Below are 23,116 nucleotides of genomic sequence, written 5' to 3'. Positions count from 1 at the left end.
TAACAGCGGCATACATACATATTATTAGCGATGCCCTTCTCCGGGCGAAGTTTCGGCGCACTTGGTGCTTCAGGCAAATGTGTCCTCTGGTCCGGACCGATGTGCACGCCCCCGCAACAGCTTTTGGCTACCGCCAGCAGCATCTAAACTTTAGGCTAAGTTACACTAAGTCTCGCCATGTCGTCGTATTTCTTCCGATAAGGTTAGATTTTGGCAGGAATTTCAAGGAATACTTCCAGCCGGAACTGCATGCTCGTCGTATTTGCAAAGCTAAATTCTCACGAGACTTTCGGAGTTTCAAGCCGTGTACATATGTAGGTGACCTACTAGTTGGACGGAACTACTTTTGGAAGCTAAATGAAGAATATGTCAATTTCTGCAAGCCTAGCTGAAGAATTCCAGCGCTGTACTTCGTAGTTCGTCCATTGCAAGTCAGACAACAGGTGATGTTTTTCATTGTTCCCGCGGAATGAAACACACCTTCAAATGATGAACTTGGGTGGACACTTTGGAGTTTGGGACTACAGCATTTTCTTCACCATGCTGCTGGCCTCTTCAGCGATAGGCATTTACTACGCCTTCAAGGCTGCGAAGAAGCCGCAGGTGCCTAAATCAATGGGAGTTGTCCCCGTCGCTATGTCGCTGATCAGCACGTCCATATCGCCCGTAGCTATGCTAGGCATTCCAGCCGAGATGTACTTCTACGGCGTCGGGTTTATCATGATACAAGTGGGACTGCTGTTCACCGTGCTCTTGACAAATCGCATCTACATGCCCATGTTTCACAACCTTGACGTTACCAGCGCTTTCCAGGTATGTTCTCTCATTGTTACGAATCAACACCATGACGACTTAGTAAAGTATGAAGCCCTGGTTAAACCCAGGTTGAAGCCCTGGTTGAACCCAGTGGCGAGAAAGAGCAACTTGAGGCTCGAGTGTGTAATGACTTGATTGGGATGGATTCTTCCGTCATCTAGAACTAGCGTAGACAAAAAAGTAAATTTCGTTAATTATTTGCTTCTTTATTTTTTTTTCAGTATCTCGAGCTCAGGTTCAATCGGACGCTTCGCACCATTTGTTCAGTGTCGTCAGCTTTGCAAATGGTAAGGTTTACGGGTACTCTACGTTAATGTATAAGGCACTTTAGGGCACCATAGGAGCAATATGACGAAATTAATAATGCAAGGAAAATATCCCAATTTACTCGTAATATACATGTGGTTGTAAGTACGTGTGCTCTTGTCATCTAGTAAAGCTCATAGCGCGAAGTATGCTCGTGCTTTTACGCACAAAAATGCTTGTAGCGTTCAATAATGTTGTGTTGAGCGATCCAGTAGATATACATGACTGCAATAATGATACAGTAATTTCATTCATCATTTGATTATGAAATATTATTTATCGCATCGTTTTTAATTCTTCTATTTTTCCTTTTTTGTCATGTTATTGCTGCATTAGTGTTCTTTATTGCATGGGTGATGCTTGCGGCTTCATTCAAGGAAACTTAATTAGCATGTTCCCATAGCTTCGTCAATTATTCAAACTCATATTTATACACCACCACCGCCTAGTTTAAGGCAACCGACATTACGCTGTTACCTTTATTCAGCTTATGCCACTGAAGGGCGCCGCAAAAATATATCACGTGTTCTTGCACCGCTGTTCTTAACACAGCCAGGGCACAAATGAGAGTATGTAGGGGTTTGGTCTGATATATTATGCACGGAACGGAAGGCGTGCAAAACGTCAACTCAAAAACGAGAAGGACAATGACAAGGCCACATTTTGCTATCGCGTCCTCGTTTCGCGCGCCTGTCTTTCCGTAGCATGAATGCCTACTAGCACGCTCAGCTTCCCGTCGTTCTCAAATGGCCTCGACCCAATTTTTCACCGCACTTCTCATAATTTTGTAACGCACGAATGTTTCCGTGCGTTATGCAAGCTTGGAACGATGCAAAATAATAATAATAATAATAATAATAATAATAATAATAATAATAATAATAATAATAATAATAATAATAATAATAATAATAATAATAATAATAATAATAATAATAATAATAATAATAATAATAATAATAATAATAATAATAATAATAATTCCAACTCTAGTTGCATATTATGAACACCACGATGTTCGACTTATCCTTCAACGAAAGCACTTCGCAGTTGTAAGTACAATCTATATTTCCTTAGAAGCCCATATAGGAGCTCATATCTGGAATGAAAACAATGTTTCGTTGTGAGTAATGCGCAAAGGGAACGAGGACACAAGCAGATAAGTAACGACAAGGTCTGCCTAAGTTCCCTTTTAGCATGGGTTAAAATGAATTAATTCCGACTTGCTCAACTTGCAGTAACTCTACAACAATGTTTTTTTTTTTTCAGATTGTATACATGTCTATAGTGCTTTATGGACCTGCTCTTGCATTGCAACAAGGTAACAGACGGTGCCTAGTGATATGTTAGATGACTGCGTATGGTGAGCGTTCGTTTGTTACATTTGCAGTGACGGGAGTAAATCTTTGGCTATCAGTGGTCTCTATTGGCGTCGTCTGCACCTTCTACACCACCGTAGTAAGAATCACGCTTCTTCCACGATGACGTCCGCATCAACTATTGCAATTTTATGTTATGGTCGAGATAACTTTTTCCTCGCATTAACGAAGGCAGGGCGTATGCCTGCTGTGTCAAAGTGCGGCTCATTTTCGTCATCCTCGCCAAATCCTTTCCCACCGACTCCCTCTTCCGCAGGGCGGCATCAAGGCGATCGTCATGGCCGACGTGTTTATGAGCTTCATAAAGTATGCCTCCATCATACTGCTTGCAGTGAAGGGGACCATCGACGTCGGTGGCTGGCAGATCGTCTACGAAAAGAACCGCGACTCTCAAAGACTTTATTTGTTCGAGTAAGCTTACCTTCGCCACCCGGACAATGGATGCGCTTAGCAATGTTTCAACAGGCATGAACGAACAAAAAGAGCATTGAAAACACGCCGCTACCAATCGTTGAAGAAGCACAAGCATTTGCGAACAAGTATATTTATTAACAAGAACATTCATTGTTAATTTTATTCTACTTTATTTATTTTGTGTGACGCAAGCCATAAAAGTCATAGAAGTGAAATCATGCTCATCGGTTAAACCCGTCGAGAGAAGCTGAATATATATATATTAGATCTAGAACATTGGCGCAAAGTGCACGGACAGAGCCTGTACACAGAATTGGACCGAAAAGGAACAAAGCGCATTTAACTGACGTTACATGTTTTCACGCTTGTCGCAGCTTTCACCCGGACCCGACGATTCGTCATTCAGCCTGGTCCCTGGTGATCGGAGGCACATTCCTGTGGCTCACCATGTACGCCGTCAACCAAGGCTGGGTGCAGCGCTATCTCAGCATGCCCAACGTGGCCGCAGTCAGGAGGTGAACCCATCCGTTTCTATTCCCTATTCTTGGCCTTGAATATTGATTACTCGTGATTGATTGGCTGATTGATTGATTGACTAATTGGATTTAACGCCCAAAGGAAACCGACTGGCTATGATAAATTATGTAGGAGAGGGTAGTAGCTACGGTATCACTTGGACGAAGTAGGTGGAAGAGATGACTGTGGCAGAGCCGCCGTTGAACGGCCCTCAGGCTACCAACTTGATATGACGTCGTCACGTAGCGCGAACTGCATAAGCTAGACACAGGCGCTTTGCAGAGCGCCAGCGACAGCACCCTTCAGCGCTGTCAGTACCAGCGAGGCTCCTCTCCAACCGGGGCAGGGTCCATCCTAGCCACCTATACCCGATGCGCGCTTACCCTACACCATTTGTAGGGTAATTACAGCGCGCGGTGGGCGAGGAGTTTGTCAAGGCCCCTACGATTCGCGGAGCACCGCTATCACTCCTGTAGAATGCTTCCACATTAAAACAAACTCCAAACGGCTGAGTTTCCTTTACTGATGGCGCATGTCCGCTGTGGGTGATTGGTCGAGAGTCGGGTGGCATTAGGAAAAACCGCAGTAGGAAAGACGTTCAGTTCTCATTTGAAAAACAGAAAAAAAAAGAAACATGGAAACGTCACGCGTGGGCCATGTCTTTCCTTTCGCTGTCATTAGTACGCCGCAGATAGGACGCGGCAAGCTCGTTCTTGTTCCCTAGTGAAATGGCGCAACCCACTCTGGGGGATCGGCCATGAATCGGACGCTGAAACAACACTGTTATCAAGTTTTTTAAATAAATTAAGGTGAAATGAAATAAGTATAATGCAAATGGGATTTGAAGTGTCTACTGTTACAGATATGAATAATGAATTATTTAAGTGTTACATAAAAAAGAATTATGTGAGCATAATAAGTATTAAGAAGAATTGCAGCATGCAATCCTTTTTGACTCACGCAGAAAAATGCACAAGGCTTCACTTCACAACCGTTCCTGTGGCTGTAAGCCAGTACGGTAGCCCCGAAGGAAAGAATTACAGAAAGAGTCAAATTCAAGCCAAGCTTTTGGAACGGTTCTTCTAAAACACTTTTCCGTTAAATAATGAAACAGCGGCATGTCAAAAAGAAGTGTTGCAGACCTGGCGAAAATTTCATTCTTCATTTAACTGAAGGGTAATGGTGGGGCACCATGTGGCCTACTCCAGTCTTTGCCGAAAGTCCTGGTGCAACGTGCTCCAACGGCACATCCTAACTTTATCGGTAGCATCCCGAGCAAGAGTGCCTCAGCATGCTATATAAGACGATGGTGAAAGCGGCGTATGCGCGAACAGACAAGAGCGCGCGTGTTCTACCGGAATGAGTGCCTTCTTCTTCATTGAGAGCCTGCAAAGTGCGACTGTTTGGCGCCCTCCCACTCGAGAGGCCCTCTGCACAACATCGGGAGTCATTATGGCGAAAATAAAACCGCGTCTGTGCCGAAATCTGCCTCTCTTTCCTGCTCTTCTTTAGAGCCATGTGGGTGAACCTGATGGGAGTGATTGCACTTCAGAGTTTGCTGTGCTACGTGGGACTGGTGATATTCGCGCGATACAGTGACTGCGATCCCATCAGCACAAGGCAGGTCACGGCGGCGGACCAGGTGAGTAGCAGTAATAGAAATCTTGGATGGATTGAGCTTCATGAAAAAACAAATTTAGGATCCCCCGCACAAGTGGGAATCCGTAATAAGCGAAGCTTTCTTCACTTGCATACTATATTCCCTTCTATTATAGCTTAACACTCTTCGCTGAATGCGCGCTATGGTCCTATTATTATTATTATTATTATTATTATTATTATTATTATTATTATTATTATTATTATTATGAACCTTCTATATGTGGCACGTAAATGGGCCTAAAATCCGGGGGTTTGAACTCGCTGAAGGATTTAGCTGACAAGAACTTAAAAGTACAATGAGGACTGTAACTACAACTGATCAGCACGCTAACTTTGTGGCTTGAATAAAATCACAAAACACGTCAAACACATCCTTCATCATTAGCCTATTTTTATGTTCACTGCAGGACGAAGGCCTCTCCCAGCAATCGATCTCCAATTACGTACCCCTGTATTTCGCTAGCTGATTCCAACTTGCGCCTGCAAGTTTCCAAATTCACCTAATTTTCTGCCGTTCTCTACTGCGCTTCCGTTCCCTTGGCACCCATTCTGTAACTCTAATGGTCCACCGGTTATCTGCCCCACTCGTTACATAGTCGGCCCAGTTCGATCTTTTTCTCTTAATGTCGACTAGAACATCGGCTATGCCCGTTTGTTCTCTGATCCACGTACCTCGCTTTCTTGGAATAATAGTGGAATAATATTTTGGCTCATATGTTCTCAGGAGCCTCTTCTATAGCTCGGTAACTCAATATGTTCAAGAAGTGTTTCAGGGCCCCTTTAAAGCCTAATTTATCATACTGTGCAATTTACTGTATTCTGTTTATCGCGTCCTGTTAATGACAAACTCATATCCAGCCATCGTCTCGTCAGTATCAGTAAGTATACTAGTAGTAGATAGTAGTGGTATTGGCAGACTGAAGATAGGGATATGAAACATTGTTCATTATTAAATTTAAATGCCGCGGCGGATTTCTGAATCGGTGACCATAGCGCGACCTATGTTGCCGACGCTGCAAAAGAGTGAGGGTAATGTTACTTTGGGCGGATACTTCTAGATTAAAAGCCAACCAGCGACGGTTCACATCCATACAAATTGAAATGGGGAGGGCTTTGTTACCCGGCTAATGGTACCACATGCGCAGGTAAATCCATTTTTCGTCATGGACATACTGGGAAGTTACCCAGGTGTTCCTGGCCTCATCGTGTCTGGAATATTCAGCGGAGGACTGAGGTATGCGCTAGCTTTTTGTTCTTATTCACTGACCTGTAATGTTTCTTTTTTTTTTTTGAGCCGCACTCAGCCAAAAATCAATCTCACAATACCTGGCATCACGAAAAAAGCTGATTTATCATCACCAGCTCTTAAACAGCTTACACTACTATTTTTGTACGAGAGCTACCGTGACTCTACACATATCTACACTGATGGATCTGTCTTGCCGAACAGCTCCGCGGCGGCAATCGTGATACCAGCGACAGCCACAACAATCAAATTTAAGACGACTCACGCGACAACGTCGACGGCAGCAGAGCTCGCAGCGCTCCTTACTGCCCTTCATTACATTGGTAATGAACAGCCAAACAAGTGGACGGTATTCTGCGATTCGAAGGTGGCACTGCAGTCTCTACTGTCACCTTTACGACGCGGACCGCACGAGCAGCTAATATTTCACATTACGGAGACGTTACACTATATAAGTGATGCAGGCCATGAAATAACCTTCCAGTGGCTTCCAAGTCACTGCGGGATTATCGGCAATGAACGGGCCGATCAAGTTGCCCGCTCAGCTCATATTCAAATCAAATCAAATCTTTATTTTCCATCAGGTGCTACAGATGGAGGGGCTACGGAAAAAAAGCTGCCACTTGGCGGCTTGACGAGTCCGCAGACCCATATATAAGGCAGCGTCTAGACAGCACCAGATCATAAACAAGCGATAAACAAATCAAGACACTTGATCAAAGCAAATAAATAAAATAAAAAATCCTGTGCCAGATCAATCAAACACAGTCAACACAAAAGAATGAACAAGCAATAAGCGTATCAGGACACTTCATAAATGCAGAAGAAAAGAAAAAGTCTTGAGCTAGATAAAAACAAACACCAGAATAGCTGAAATCAGGTTAGTCAATGAGCAAACAGGCCTCTAAGTGTAACAGCGGAGCAACTAAATAAATCAAAATTCAGTGACTGATAATAGTTTAAGAGAGATGGCAGAGAGAAACACAAACGTTCCATACCAGAATTCAAACGTGGTACAGCAACCTTCCAGTTTTCTCCACGTCTGGTCTTGTAACATTTATCATTTCTTTCTAAATGTGCCAAGGCATCGAGGCTATGAATATTTTTTTTCACTTCATATTTAAACCGAGCACTCAAACGGTAGCGGTATAGCTTGTGAGCTGTAATAACATGTGCCCTGTGAAAGAATTCTGCAGTGGTCGCATTATGACGAGCATTGTATACGTGGCGTAGATACCGTTTTTGCATATGGAATATTTTTTGTGTGTTAGAGAACGTAGTTGTGCCCCAGACAAGGTGACAATAGTTGACGTGTGGATAGAAAAGAGAATTATAGACCAATATTTTTGTTTTAGTAGAAAGCACGTACCGGAGACGACCAACTACACCGGTTATTCGAGCAAGTTTGGCTAATACAAAATTCACATGCGGTTCCCAGGACAGATTGGCAGTGAATATCACACCTAGACATTTAAACTGGTCAACAATGTCAACTGGGTGAGAGTTTAAAACAATATCGGCATGAGGAGGAACAGGTTTATTTTTCGGCCGGAAGACAACTGCTTTTGTTTTATTTTCGTTAATCTTCATGTAATTGGATAAGGACCATTGCTGCAGTTTGACTATGGTATCATTGCAATCAGAGATAAGTTTATCGATGTTATTACCAGAAAAAAGTATGCTGGTATCATCTGCATATATAATAAATTTGGCGTTCTGATTAATGTTAACAATGTCATTTATATACAGGTTAAATAGCAAGGGACCCAATATGCTTCCTTGTGGCACACCACAAAGCAGTGGCAGCACTCGTGATCGTGTGTTGTTTATTTGGACTACTTGACATCGATGAGATAAATATGATTGCAATAACTGTAATCCACACCCTCGTATGCCGTAAAAGTCCAGCTTCTGCAGCAGAACATCATGATTCACCAGGTCGAATGCCTTGGAAAAATCGACAAATAGGCTGAGTACTATTGCCTTGCGTTCAAACTGAGTTAAAATATATTCCTTCTGGTGAAGCAGAGCTAATTCTGTAGACATATTCTTCCTAAACCCAAACTGGTGTTTCGTTATTATTTCGCAGTGATGAACAAAGTTTGCAAGCCTACAGTGTATTATTTTTTCAAGGGGCTTAGAAAATATAGGTAAGATAGACACCGGACGGTAATTGCCCAATTCATTTCGGCTTCCCTTTTTAAAAAGCACTACTACTTTGGCGGTTTGCATTTGCACTGGGAATGTCGATGTCGTCAAACATTTGTTAAAAATATGCGTTAGAACTGGTGCAATGACATCTGCGACATACTTTACTGGTTTGACTTGAATTTCGTCGATATCTCTACTGCTGCTGTTCTTTAAATTTTTTATTGTTGAAATTACTTCCTGTACATTCACTGGCTGTAGAAATATTGATTTTTCATTCCGCGTGCTGATATACTGACATGCATTTGAGGAGCTTCCTGGCGTACTAATATTTGTAAAAAAAATATTGAAAGCATCAGCCAGTTCCGCGTCGTGCAAAACTTGGCCATCAATTGTTAGTTTAGAAATGCAGGTACGTTGGTTATCGCGACGCAAGAGCGTGTTTAATTTGTCCCATAGCAACTCACTCGGCACATTTTTGTCGTCCAAAAAACGTGAGAAGTACTCTTTACGTGCAGTACGCAGTTGTTTCGTTAGTTGGTTCCGATACCGTTTAAAGACGGCCAAATCATCAGGATTACGGGTGTTTAAGAACTGTCTGTAGAGCTTATCTTTTGCTCTCATTTGTTGATACAGTTCATGTGTGACCCATGGCTTTCGAATTTTTCTGCTCTTTTTACGTTTTTTAACAGGAAAATGCGCATTGTACAATCTTTTGAATGTATCTAAAAAAACATTGTAGGCATTGTTAGTATCATGACTATTCAGTACTTCACGCCAGTCTGTTTGAAGCAGCTCGTTCCTAAACGCGTCAAGAGCCGTATCGGTTACTGGCTGGTAAAAACTGTCAGCAGAAGAACAGTTTACAGTGCGGGCAACTTGTAAACAAAGGAACACGGGAAGATGATCACTAATGGAACATGATAGGACACCAGCTATTATATCTTGCGATGAAAGGTTTGTTATGAAGATGTCTAGTACTGACTCACATTCAGTTGTTATTCTTGTTGGCTCTTTAATAACGTTGTCAAATCCATATGACAAGAGAAGGTTGGTAAAATTTGTACTAGTAAGTGTGTTAACACCCATATCAATATTATAATCACCTGCGGCGATCAGCTTATACTTGTTTTCTACAACAAATGAAAGAAAGCCTTCATAAAAATCAAAAAATGTTGAAATATGCCCATTTGGCGGCCGATAACAGGATATTGAGGAGCACCACGTACCAATTCCGCTTTCTAGAACTGACGCAGCACGAAAGCTCCGCCTGCTTGCTCGGCAATGCACCACGTCGCAGTGGAATGAGCCGCATTTAGGAGGGAGGGAAAGAGATAAGAAGAAGGCAGGGAGGTTAACCAGAATCACGTCCGGTTGGCTACCCTACACCGGGGGAATGGGAAAGGGGAAAACAAAGATAACAGGGAAAGAAGGAAATTGCGGTGAGTTCGCTGACGTGTGTGGCCTTACAGAAATAGCATTAATAGTCACAAATGGTCGCACAAGCCCGTCGTCCTTAAGAAGCACAAAAGTGCCTTCACCGCTTTATGGGCCGACGGGCGATGGGGGCGGTGTTCCAGCAGCACCTGCACAGAAAGCGGCCGATTGTCCAGTTTTTGAAAAGCTTTGGCAAGTTCTTGTCTCCCAGGGGTGTATCGGAAATACTCGACTGTACTCCCCTGACCCATCATTAAGTCTCCGAGCGCCATCACAGCTTCGCCGTGGAGACGCCACGCTCTTGTATCGACTGTGGTTGGGCATTGCCTTCACCAAAGCCTTTGCATTCCCCATAAGGATGACCGAGACCGCAACCTGTGAGCACTGCGGTCATGACGAATCAATTAACCATATTTTGTGCGCTTGCCCGCAATACAGTTCACAGATGGAATGCCTTTGCCATGAACTTGACCAACTGGACGACCAACCGCTATCGGAAAAAAGAATTCTACACCACCGAAATGACCTAACGTCATTGTGTGTGTGTGTGTGTGTGTGTGTTAGCGTTTTCCTCTCTGTCATGTTTCTGACCCCCTATCTCCCATCCCCAGTGTAGGGTAGCAAACCGGAGACTGATATCTGGTTAACCTCCCTGCCTTTACTCTTCATCTCTTTTTCTCTAGCCCTCTCTCTGTTTTTGAGACTATTGAAGCTCAGCGTAGTTGGCGATGAAAAGGAGCCTGTCTTGATCGCAAAAAAGAAAACTTCGACCATCTAACCGTCGCGGAGAGGCAATGGTGAAAATAGCTCGAAGCGTTTCTAACTTTCAAATGTTCATTATCTAATCAACTTTTCTATGTACCATGCTGCTTGGGTGTGGTTGATGCACGTTTTTTTTTCACACTAGCCTAGCCTCTCGATTTCCGTTTCTCAGCTTTTTTCGACCGCGCTGTCAGAACGCTTACTTTATTTTCTTCTTTTGCCTCCCACATAAATAATACACTGTTTCACAGCCGATGCATTACTCGTTGCGGGACGGAGTCATCTGTCTTTTGTCGTGAACGTCGGCTGCATTATCCGCGACCTTGTTCGCTACTGCAGGATGTGGCCATTGCAAACGATTTCTCACGCCACCCCAGGCATCGATTTCAGCCTCGCGTTATTGTCAGCCTCAGGCGCAGCACTTGTGTGCTTTATGCCTGTGACAATGCATGACTACGCATTCGCCTGCAATGTGGCTTATCGCGGGAAAGAGTAACCGAATTCCTGCCATTTATTAATTTCCTTTCTTCATTTGCAGCGGCGTATCTGCAAGCCTCAGCTCCCTGGCGACAACGACACTTCAGGATATCGTAAAGACTTACATCAAGCCGGACCTTGGAGATAGGGCTGCTGGCATCTTACTGAAAGTTCTTAGTAAGCTTACTAAAACAGCAGCTGCCGTTTAGCTCCCACTTGGTGGCCATGCATGCGTGGTTATGAATGATGGATTGTAGCCAAAGCAATGACAACATTTGAAACGTCCTCTTTTGCGTTGCCGAATATAGCCTTTAGTGGCCGCGCGATCTTGTGCTATTCGAATAGCCTCCACTACATCTGTTACATTCCGCCTAAGCTTGTGCGCCTCACCACGAAAGTTATGGAAATTCAGAAATTGGGAAAGAGCCAGCATAGTTTGCAGCTTAAGCAGGCCGCCTGCAAATGAGGGGCTCGCTCGGCGCTTCAGCGTGCACGGTGGCCATGATGCAGTGCACCTCGTGACTGCTTTCTTTGTCGCCCTTTGTGGCCAGGTGCGTATGTTGAGTTTCCAATTCACTACGTTCTTCGAAAGTCACTAGCAGCCCTATAAAACGCGTAGCATTAGGTAACTGCCATACGATTGCGCACATGGTTCAGAGCAATATTATGTTTCCGTTATAAGGTTTGTGTATGCTTTTTTTTGTCACCATTGTTTGCCTATGTCTGCGTGTGTCGCGTTTCTCGTCGATGCTATCCGTACCCCTCGCGAAGTTTATGCGAACTGCTAGTTAACTCGTCCGCATTTGAGAGTAGAAAGATGTGTCTGAATGAACTCCTCAGTAGAAAATGTAACAATTGCCAGCTATTGTTGCGCCATTTGTGAGCGCGAGTTGAGCCTGTCCCTTGTGTCCGAACAGTCGCGATGTGTGGCACATGACGCCGCTTCTAAATGGCAGTATGTTCTAGTATATGTATACTTGTGAATTAAAAAGAAAAAAGGGTGCGTGAGCAGCAAGGGAATAAATCCTCCATTGGTCACCCTGTACAAGCAGCTGTCCTTCCAGATCTCATTCGTTCCATTGCATTTTTTTCTTCTCGTGCGTCCAGCTGTCGTGTTCGGAGTCATCGTCGTCGCCATGGTGTACGTGGCCCAGCAGATGGGGGACGTCCTGCAGGTAGGTACGCGAAGAACGGAGCGCTTTGCTCTGGCCAGAGCGAATGCGTTGACTGTATACATTGAGGAGGCGCTAACGTCCGTTCATGGTAAAACTGAAAAACCAATTGGGACGGCCTAATGCACGCACCACTCTACTGCACTGTTGGCGCTCTTTGGCCATATTGTGGCCGCTGCGCCAATGAAATCCTTGAAATCTATTCCAATGTTAATATTCCTGGCGGTTTTTCAGTGGTCCGACCGACGCTCCGCTCACGTTATCACCACGATCGGTTGTTCGCGAACAGTGGATGATAGAAAACGAATAGCATCGAGCGAAAGGAATGCTTACATTAGATATCCGAGGCGATTTTCCCCCGGAACGTTTCAGCTCTTACTTTGTGCCACGATAAAGCATCGCAGCTCCTCAGCCCAAAACGTTAACAGAATTGTGAATTGATGGTTCACAGTGCTCCGATATTCGAAAGCTACTGGATTGAGTCAGCGTCTGTGATCCGGACTGAGTGGCCGAACGATATCCCCACTAGACTTTCTCTTCTTTAAATCTTTCCGTCCCCTTTTCCCTTTCCCCAGTGTAGGGTAGCCAACCGGGCTCAGTCCTGGTTAACGTTCCTACCTTTCATTTATCATTTGCTCTCTCTCTCTGATGGTTCACAGTAACTGTACCAGCTGGCTCCTTTTCGTTCAACGCGAATCTGGGGCCAAATTCGCAACGCTTTCAGCTCATAAAAAATAGGCACAAAACATTCCTGGGGCCGTATACCAGAAAACTATTCCAATATGTTTCTATTCCAATCTCCTGACGTCAAATTTGCGTAACTGCCGACGCAAGCATCGGGTGTTCACCCGCAGGGTTGTCTGAACATACCAATCAAATGCTCCCCTCGTTCATAGGAGGTCACTTTTGTTTGATTGAAAAACGAATAACATTGTCTATACTGAGCGGCTTGTCTTATCTAATTGGCTCACAAGAGGCGAGGAGCATTCTCAAGTGGAGAGGGATTCGGTGGGGCCGAGCCACTGCACTGGATATCGATAACCGGATGAAGAGGATGGCGCCGGCGTCTGCGATCGGTCCACTCTCTCTTAGCTTGCGGTGGCTCGTCGACAATCGCGGCGGCATGCAACGGAAGCTTAAGAATGACGCTAAAACGGATCCTCAGCAAAGAATAGTTGGCAGAACGAGGTCGTAAACTTGCCGAACGTTCTCGAAAACGTAACACGGTCACGCAGAAAGTTTTATTACACTCAAATAAACCCATGCTCTCCGACATGGGCGAGTAGCCAGTGCCAGAGTGATCGGCGGCAGCCATCTTTTATTCCTTTCATAACGGGGCAGCGTGCGGCTATTCTGAAGAAAATTCAGTTTTGTTCGGCATAGTAATTTAGTTTTATTACAGTATTAGTAAAAGGTAGTAGTTTATTAGTATTAGTATTATTATTATTAGTAGTAGTATATTATTAGTAGTTTATTAGTAAAAAGTTTATTAGTATTAATAAAAGGGTCTTCTGCAGACTCTTTTATATGAGCTGATGACGTCGATTGCTACTTTCTGATTTAATATTACTTGAGAGCATATTTTTCCCAGTTATTTGCGAAACAGCTGCTCTTGCTATTGCCGAGAGACCCCGTGATGACGATTTCACGAACATTTAACTCAGTTACTACTACACGCATGCTTCATAAACCAGGTGAGTACACTGAAAAACATACGCAGCGCACATACGTTAGTCTAACGTTGTAGTCAATCGGGGCGGATTAGATATTCATGAGGGTTAAATGTGCGCGGAAGGGGTGCAGCATGTGTGGACCAGAATTAGGCCCTGTATATAAGCCGACATATATGACGTCAGTGTGCGTCTGCACGGTCAATATAAGTTAGAAGAATCAAAAACCAAAGTGAGGAAGTGAAGTGCCAAGAAAGCTTCACTTTACAACCTGTTTGTTATTGGCTAGCTAGATTCGCTAATGTTACATCCCCTATCACGATTGTCCAGCGCCTGCTATTTACCATCCCAAGCTAGCGTACAAATAAAATATCTCACGAGTACGGTACTTGGTTCCGGTGCTGAGTTCCTCACGGTCTAAAAAAATGAGTTCTCAGAAGCGCCGAGCATGTATGCAGCGTGCCGTATACAGGCACCACCTTCGCTGTCTTCAATGTAGGAAAACGCTAGAGTTGGGCTATCCCTAAATTAACCTTCCGCTCAACCAACGATTTAATGCGATTAACTTCAACCACAACCAGGTGAACATCGCCAGCTTGTGATCAACAGAAATCGGGCCCCTCGATTCGCTTTCTTCTCAAACTTCAAGCACGAAAGTGATACGAACGCAAAGGCCAAATGTGCCTTCCAAGCTTGTCTCGGGACATTTTTTGCTCGCAGGTAAGCCATACTCTGGCTAAGCAAAGTGAATGCAATTAATCATGTTTTATTGCTTTTCACCCGCTCATACAGCGTACAGCGATCAAAAGCGAAGGCTTGAAGCATACGTTAACGTGTAGATGTGAGAAGGTGGCCGCTTTCTCCGTATTGTGCGTTGATACGAACTCCATTGTGTCAGTGAATTAACAGTAAAGTCTGCTGCCTAATACAAAGTATGTATATTCGTTATTCTTTATTATCGACGTCATTAATGAAAAAGAAAAAAAACACGGGTGAATACACCGCTCAATAAATCGGCTAACGGCCAGTGTGATTTATCGGGGACGATATTCGCTTTCATCTACTTTCCACTGAAATTTGGTACCCCACGGCGAAAAGATCGACCCGCGAACGAAATGTTATGGACGAAAGGCATGGTTTGATGGCCATCACTGGGCACGAACGAAACTAACTTTCAGTCTTTTTTTTAATGCGTTAGCATTAGGAGTGGAAAAGTCAAAGTGGAAAAAAAGTATATGTGTGTGAAGTGTGGGAAGCCACTTACGTGGTAGAGGTATATGTAACGCACACACACTCACGCACACTCACGCACACGCACGCACATACACACACACGTACACACACACACAAACACACTCTCACACACACACACACACTCTCTCTCTCTCTCTCACACACACACACACACACACACACACACAAACACACACACACACACACACACACACACACACACACACACACACACACACACACACACACACACACGCGCGCGCGCGCGCACGCACACAGTGAGCTTTTGAATCGTGGAGCCGGGACTCTGAAGAGGCGCGATGGAATGCTAACGCATTTCTTTGGCATTTACCGTTGAATGGCCACAGAATGTCTTTTTTCTTCTTTTTTCTCCTTCCTCTTATTCGTGCGACGACTATAGAAAAACACGCTGTTTCAGTCAGCTTGAGTAAGTGCACGGTTCATGCTTCAATTACCCTGTTGCAGTCGGCGCTGTCCATCCTTGGTATCGTCGGTGGCCCTCTGGTCGGCGTCTACAGCCTCGGCATCTTCGTCCCGTTCGCCAATTCAATTGTAAGCACGAGCACTTAACTCTGTTGGCATAACTCTGCATAGCGTAGAGGCAGGCAGCACTGGCGAAGGGCGAGCATCAGCCTTGCAAGCTTGGAGAAGGCATGATTGGCTGATTAACACGGGTTCAAACACCCCAACAGAGACGGCTTAGCGGAGGGCTCCGGATTAAATTTTACCACAGCTGGAGTTCGATAGCAGAACTGAGCCACAAGAACTTTTTCTCAATACAGCTGAATTCTCCAAGTTCTCGAAGACTTGACCGGCCAAGGCGGCCTGATTAAGGCTTAGCCACCAAACGCAGCTGCGCATCCCAGAACCCGTTGACGCAGCCCGTGTAAATCGCGAGTGCAGCCGTCTTATGAAAGTTGACTAACTTTCATACGAAGTGCGTGCGTGCGTGCGTGCGCGTGTGTGTGTGTGTGTGTGTGTGTGCGCGCGCGTTCGTGCGTGCGTGCGTGCGTGCGTGTATGTGTGTTTAACGCATGTTCGGAGTATCAGAACATACAGAATCTTTAAAGATCGCCTGCGGCAGATAGCGTAATTGTAGCGCTATAGTTGGGTCAATCACTCGAAGCGGTAGACGTTACCCGCACGAGAAATCGAAATGCACAATCGTTTAATGAAAAAGATCACTAATTAGCTATTTGAATTATTAACAACTGTAGCGAGTGAGCCTCAAGTTTCTGAAGCTTGAGGTCAGTCAGTTACATACTGTACGGAAATGCAGGCTTACTTCACTGAAGCCTCAACCCTCTTTTCGGGACAGGGAGCCACTGCGGGCTTGGTGGCCGGTGTGGCGACGCTGTCCTGGATCAGCGTGGGCGCCTATCTCCGGAGGCCGCTTCACTGGCGACCGCCGATCTCGGTCGACGGTTGCGTTCCACTGTACCTGAATGCAACGGGCCTCGAGCAGCCGGTTCTTCCTGCTGCCAACGTCGACGCGCACAAGTAAGCAGCTATAGGCGAACACCATATAAAAGGCCGCGCAACACCTCGCGTCTGGATCGAGGAAGATTTTTCACCGCGAATGCAACTAATCAGAAAAACGCTCCGTGATTTCGCACGCGCGAAGTGACAGCAGAACGAGAAATATAAATTGCAGTTTGATAAGCTTATAATGGACAACGGAACTTTCACAGTCAACCCTTCACTCAATGAAGTGGTCGCCATCCCTAGACACGAGGCTCCCGCGAGTGGCAGTTGACGTTTTAATGCGCTGCAGCTGACAAAACACTGTCTATTATTGTGACAAATTTTACAAGTCTTTTCAGAAAACAGGATCACCTTTGTGCGTTTGTCGAGTCCTGCTCAGCTGATATAATACTGGGAACATAGCCATGGCTGTCGTGCGATGTGTCCGACAATGAATTATCCCCTTTTAAAAACTTTATTTTGTTTAGAAAAGACAGTAGAAACACGAGGTGGTGGTGTTATAACTGCAGTAAAGAAAACATTCTAAGCATGCCTAATTGACACGGGTTCCTATATTGAAATATTGTGGGTCATGCTTCAGCTTTCATGTGTAACTTATGCCGTTGGTGTTTGTTACCGTCCTCCAGACTCACAAGACACGTTCATTAAAGGCCTAAACGAATCGCTAACCTTTGTATGTAACAAATTTTCCGGCTCACCTATTGTTCTTGCTGGCGACTTCAATCACCCTGGAATTAACAGGTGGACCGTTACAGCTGAAGGCGGCCCAAGGTAAGCTGAATGTAAGGGTTTTCTTGACGACATTGCTTCTTACGGATTAAGCTAAATACTTTTTTTACTAACCCTGGGGGATGCTATCTTGGACCTTGTGCTGACCACTGAACCTGTCAACGTGTCTGTTCATGTGTTAGCTTGCATTAGTGACCACAACGTCCTTCATTGTGAATACGATATAAAGCGCAAAACAAGTTTACAGGAAAGCAAAACAATTTATGATTATGCAAGAGCAAATGTTAAAATGATCACCAGCGAGCTCTCGGCGTTTTGTGTAGAATTCTTGAGCGGCATGCATGATCATGATAGCAATGATAAATGGATGATTGTTTGTAACAAGCTGACTGAACTTAAAGAAAAGTACATACTAAAAATACAAATAACTCTGTGTACTGGAAGTGTGTGGTTCACCTCTCACGTAAGGCGCTGTATTAATGGAAAAAGGTGCACTTATTCAAAAGCTAAAATTTCGACATATGATGATGCCTGGAAGTGCTATCGGGAACAATCCAAGTTATGCAAAACCGAAATTGAAGCAGCTAAAGACCACATTTTCAACCATGATATTTCCAACATGTTTGCAAACAACACAAAAAAATTCTGGAAAGTAATAAATCCCAAACCGTCGTCATCAGGCTTCATTTCCATAAAGAAAGACAATGAATTCCTTCCATCATCCGGGGTCGCTACTGCATTAAATTCGTTTTTCTGTTCTACTTTTACAAGTGAAATTTCCCCCGTTCACGCTAACATTGAATTCGGTTCTGTTACCTCCATCATGAATGATATCATAATCACCCAAAAGGGCATTGAAGCTGTTATTGGCCGTCTTTCTAACAGCTCGGCTCCCGGTCCAGACGGAATGTGTCCAAAAGTACTAAAAATAACTAAACCAGTGAAATCTCGCATCCTCGCCGCTCTTTTTCAATAATCTATCGATTCAGGATGCGTTCCTGACGAATGGAAAATAGCTAAAATAATTCCAATCTTTAATTCCGGTGACCCGTCGTCCGTCTCTTAACTACAGACCTATTTCACTGACCAGTATTCCATGCAAACTATTAGGACACATTATATCATCAGCAATTATTAAATACAAGCTCATGTGAGACGCAGTTATTTGAGCTAGTCTCTGACCTGCACCAAGCTATTAACGACTCATCACAAATAGACGCCGTAATTATTGATTATGCGAAGGCTTTTGGTAAGGTAGCTCATAACCGTTCATTATTAAAACTTCGCTATTTTAATATAAATAGTATGATTACGAACTGGATTAGTAAATTTTTAACTAACCGGTACCAATTTGTAACTACTAATGAAGTTTCGTCTCCGCGATGACTAGTAAAATCCGGATTGCCGCAGGGCTCTGTATTGGGACCAATTTTATTCCTGCTATACGTCAACGACATCAGCAATAATATTAAATCTCCAATAAGACTGTTTGCAGATGATTGCGTAATTTATAGACGAATAATGAACTCTTCCGACACTGACATTTTGCAATCTGACTTCGCGAAAATTACCGACTGGCGTAAACAGTGACAAAAGGAAATAAATGTTTCAAAAACTAAGGCTATAGCTTTCACTAGATCTAGTAACCCGATGCTTACCCATTACTCGATGAACGGCATTAGTATTGCACATACGCAAACAATAAAATACTTGGGAATTCATTTATCTTCAAACGTTTCATGTTCTCAAAACATCGAAGCGATTACTAGCAGCGGATGTAGAACCCTTGGCTATATTAGGCGCAACCTTTACTCGGCAAACAAGTCCACTAAATTATTAGCCTATACGACTCTGGTTCGTTCAAAAATGGAGTACGCATCTTTTATTTGGAATCTGTATCAGTCGTACCTCATAAACAAGCTCGAGTCAGTCCAAAACAAAGCAACCCGCTTCATCACGAAAAATTACTCACGAACGTCTAGCATCATTAAAATAAAGATATCTCTAAATCTCCCCTCGCTAGAAAATCGAAGGCTGATAGGACTTCTTTCCCGTTTTCACAAGCCATATCACTGCGGGTCGTCTTTGAGTGCATGCCACATGAGGCCCGCACATCCTATCTTCCAGCGCCTTGATCATCCCTTTAAAGTGCAGCCCGTTATTGCGCGCACTAACTTCTACAGTCACTCGCCCTTCGTTCTCGCGATATGTCACTGGAATGTGTTACCAAATGAAATCGTATCAACTCTGAGTCATGATGATTTCCTAGCAAAACTAAAATCCTATTTTAATGTACTATAACGTAGTATTCTCTTGCTCCTTCGTTATAGGCATTGTGAGCATTTTTCTTATTTTACTTTTTTTCCCTCACCATATTTTGATGTTCCTTGCGCAAATGGTTTTGTTCAAGGTTAGCACAGAGTTCCTTGTACTGCATGAAATTTTCTCTAGTTGTGCTTTACATTGTTTCATGCAGTATCTGCTGGTACGTAAACCTTTTTAACAAGCATTTTTCTTGTATGAAATGACCAAGTTACGTTGATTTTGCGCAACATCCATTTTAATTCTATAGGTATCTTCAACGTTTGGGACGTGTCGTTGTATTGCTATTACTGTTTTTCCCCCTGTTATTCCGCTTGTGTTCTTTTCATTTTAGGACGCATTATCTGTTTAAATGCGTATATTCGCTAATTTATTGTAACACCCCTATGTAATGCCCGTATACGGGCCTTTAGGGTACATGAATTATATCACTACAATTCCTTAAAAAATTAATTCAGGACCACGACTTGATTATGAGGCACGTCGTAGTGAGAGACTCCGGATTAATTTTGACCGGTTGGGTTTCCATTACGTGCAACCAGTGGACGGTACACGGGTGTTTTTGCATTTCATCCCCATCGAAATGCGGCCGCCGCAGCCGGGATTCGATCCTGCGCCCTCAGGCTTAGTAGCGCAATGCCATAGTAACTTTGCCATCACGGCGGTTAATTCGTAAATTGCATTATGTGCCGCAAGGTAATGAATGAAAAAAGTTAATGCTAGTCGCACTAACGAGCGTACTGAACATGTTACTTGGTATTTTTCATTTACTGTATGTGAACACAATTATTGTTGTAAATGTGTAGATTTAACCAGCATGTTAAACTTGCACACACACACACACACACACACACACACACACACACACACACACACACACACACACACACACACACACACACACACACACACACACACACACACGTATATATATATATATATATAGCCAGTTCGGGGGGGGGGGGAGGTGTCATATATGTCCGAAGACCTCCCTCTCCTTTTCCACCTGCTTGACTGGCGTAAATGGTAAAGAATGCTCCGGTAACCAACAGCCCTGGCTCATGTACCCGATCTACCAGATGTGTAGTGCTGCAGAATTGTCGGCTGCAGCTTTATCAACATCCTACGTAATAATTGCGCGAATGTAGGGCCTAAAAACTTAATTCGCTATATGGTTTTTGTGTCGTCAGTATGTATGCAGTATGTATCAGTTTTGTATCGTTTGTATTATTTTTTTATCAGTTTTGCGGTGTTGAATAAAAGAACTGCCTCCTAGTCCTAGCTAACCGTCTTTTTATCATTTTGTTGTTGTGTGACTTCATGTCACAAATACAGTGTGTTGTTTCAGCTGCACAAAATTTTATAGAAAGGTGAATTTTGCGAAGTTATTTTCCGATATTCAATCAGGTTATGTGTCTTTGTCACCAATAGGAACTCTTTATGGTGCAAAGTATGGCAGATAATTAATAACGATACGTTAAATAACTGCTTAATTAGCAACTATAGAGGAAACATTGCAGTTCGGGAATTGAGGACCCAAATCATATTATAATCTCAACAAAACTTCTCTAAACAAAATTGTCTTGGGCGTTAGAGCCCGTAGTGCTTTGGCACTGCGGGCAGCCCAGTATGGCAGTACCAAAAAAAAAAATGAAATAGTGCACCAGTGATGTCGATATGTCCATACTTTCTATTGCGAGTGCATACCAAGAGTAGCGCAGGCTTCCGCTGCCACGGGATCCATTGTGGTCTTCTCTTTTTTTGCATGGTGACACCAGTAATCGACGCGGAGCGTGCTCAATTCCGTTCCCAAACTTGTGGCCGGACCGCAGCTCGGATAATCACGTTTGCCAATAGCAGCAAATAGAAAAACGATTTATGGATAAGAATGAAGAGAACTCGTAATTGCCACAGCACTGGCGCCCGCGCAGCAGGGAAACACTGCAGGTGGCGTCTCTAATAGAGTGGGGAGATCAGCGTCACTGACACGCTGTTTTATTTTCGTTTGGGTTCAAGGCTGCTCACAAGCAAAATACTGCACGCCGTAGTGCCTACGACGATTTCTGTGAAATTGTTGTTGGACAACATACGATTGTCGGGCTTTAATTTTGAAAATGCAATATTGCCTCTAAAATCGGTATTTAAAACTTCACTAAAATATTTTTTTTTTACTTGTGAACCATCTTTTCCACGATGCTGCATCTGTATGGACTGCCAAGCCTTACAATCTGACAGCAGATGTGCAAATACGCTTATCAGAAGTTATCGATGCAGCACCCTGTGTTGTTTGGTGCAGAAAATAAGATAGCACGTACACCTGCTGCATTTGCGATCTCAGAACAAAAGCGAAAGGGGGTCTCCGGGAGACATGCGCGGTATCCAAGGTGGCTATGCTGGTGCTGAAGCATCCCCCTCCCCCCTCTTCCCTGGAAATCTTCTGTATCCTCGCCTTCCTGACTACACCTAGGTCGGGGGGAGGGGGGGGGGGTGACCGAAGACCTACGGGCCCCTGGTGCCAGACGACCTAGCTACGCCACTGGATGTAGTGACAGTGAAGAACACAGTAGGGAAAACTGTGAATCACGAAAGCAATTATCTACTGTAGGCGAACCAGTGCCTACAAAAACAAGTGACACTCAAAGCACAACCACAGCGGCGAGTGCAGTCGGCGATCGTCGAAAATCTGATCTGCGGGTCAAGCGCGTCGGCTTCTACACATGACTCGTCGAAGGTTCTGGCGCAATCGCTGGTACCCGCGTGCCTTCCAGAAAGTGCTTCGCAACTCGCGTCGCGCAGCCAATCAGATTACACAAGGTTTGGTGACAACAGACAACACATTCGACATTCGAGAAATATCTGATACATGCGGGCACGTCCTGCGCCGACCGATTACGTTGGACCTTTTTATTAGGCGACTGTCACACGGTACATAATAGCGCGTCTGCGAAGGCCGTCTCCAGAGTGTCTATAAACTTGCCATCGAGACAGCGATCAGGTGCTACCCGATTCCGAACAAACAGACGATGTCGAAAGAACAAAGCGGCTGCAGTATCTGGTGCTTTAATTTAAAGGATAAAGGTAACGCGGGGGAAAAACTACGCGTGTTGTCACCGCATAGGCGCGGTGGGAAAGCTCGGTGATTACAGTTGTACAAAAAGCAGAGAATAGAACCCATTTTAATAACAATCCCTGATGACACAGAGGCATCCTAGGGTTGTTTAATGCATATCCCTATTCGGACGTTGGGGACATCCTAAGTATGTACCAAAATGATACTCAAAAACTTCCAACTGAAACACCGAGAGGCCCTATGGATGCTCC

The 23,116-nt window shown here is 44.1% G+C and overlaps 1 protein-coding gene across 1 annotated transcript; it reads left to right on the top strand.

The window, feature by feature from the left end:
* The first annotated feature begins 489 nt into the window (after nt 1-489).
* LOC135903845 (sodium-coupled monocarboxylate transporter 1-like) lies at nt 490-16,763 on the top strand. The gene is made up of 11 exons (XM_070528216.1): nt 490-813; nt 2,392-2,443; nt 2,513-2,580; nt 2,758-2,912; nt 3,290-3,430; nt 4,944-5,073; nt 6,239-6,327; nt 11,225-11,340; nt 12,271-12,338; nt 15,725-15,811; nt 16,578-16,763. Exons 1-11 carry the CDS (start codon nt 490-492, stop codon nt 16,761-16,763), a joined length of 1,416 nt encoding a protein of 471 aa, XP_070384317.1.
* Nucleotides 16,764-23,116: the final 6,353 nt, after the last annotated feature.

The sequence above is a fragment of the Dermacentor albipictus genome, chromosome 1 (assembly GCF_038994185.2).
Source record: "Dermacentor albipictus isolate Rhodes 1998 colony chromosome 1, USDA_Dalb.pri_finalv2, whole genome shotgun sequence".
NCBI classification, from domain to species: Eukaryota; Metazoa; Arthropoda; class Arachnida; order Ixodida; family Ixodidae; genus Dermacentor; species Dermacentor albipictus.
The sequence above is the reverse complement of the archived record's forward strand: the minus strand, read 5'-3'. Positions and strand labels throughout refer to the sequence as shown.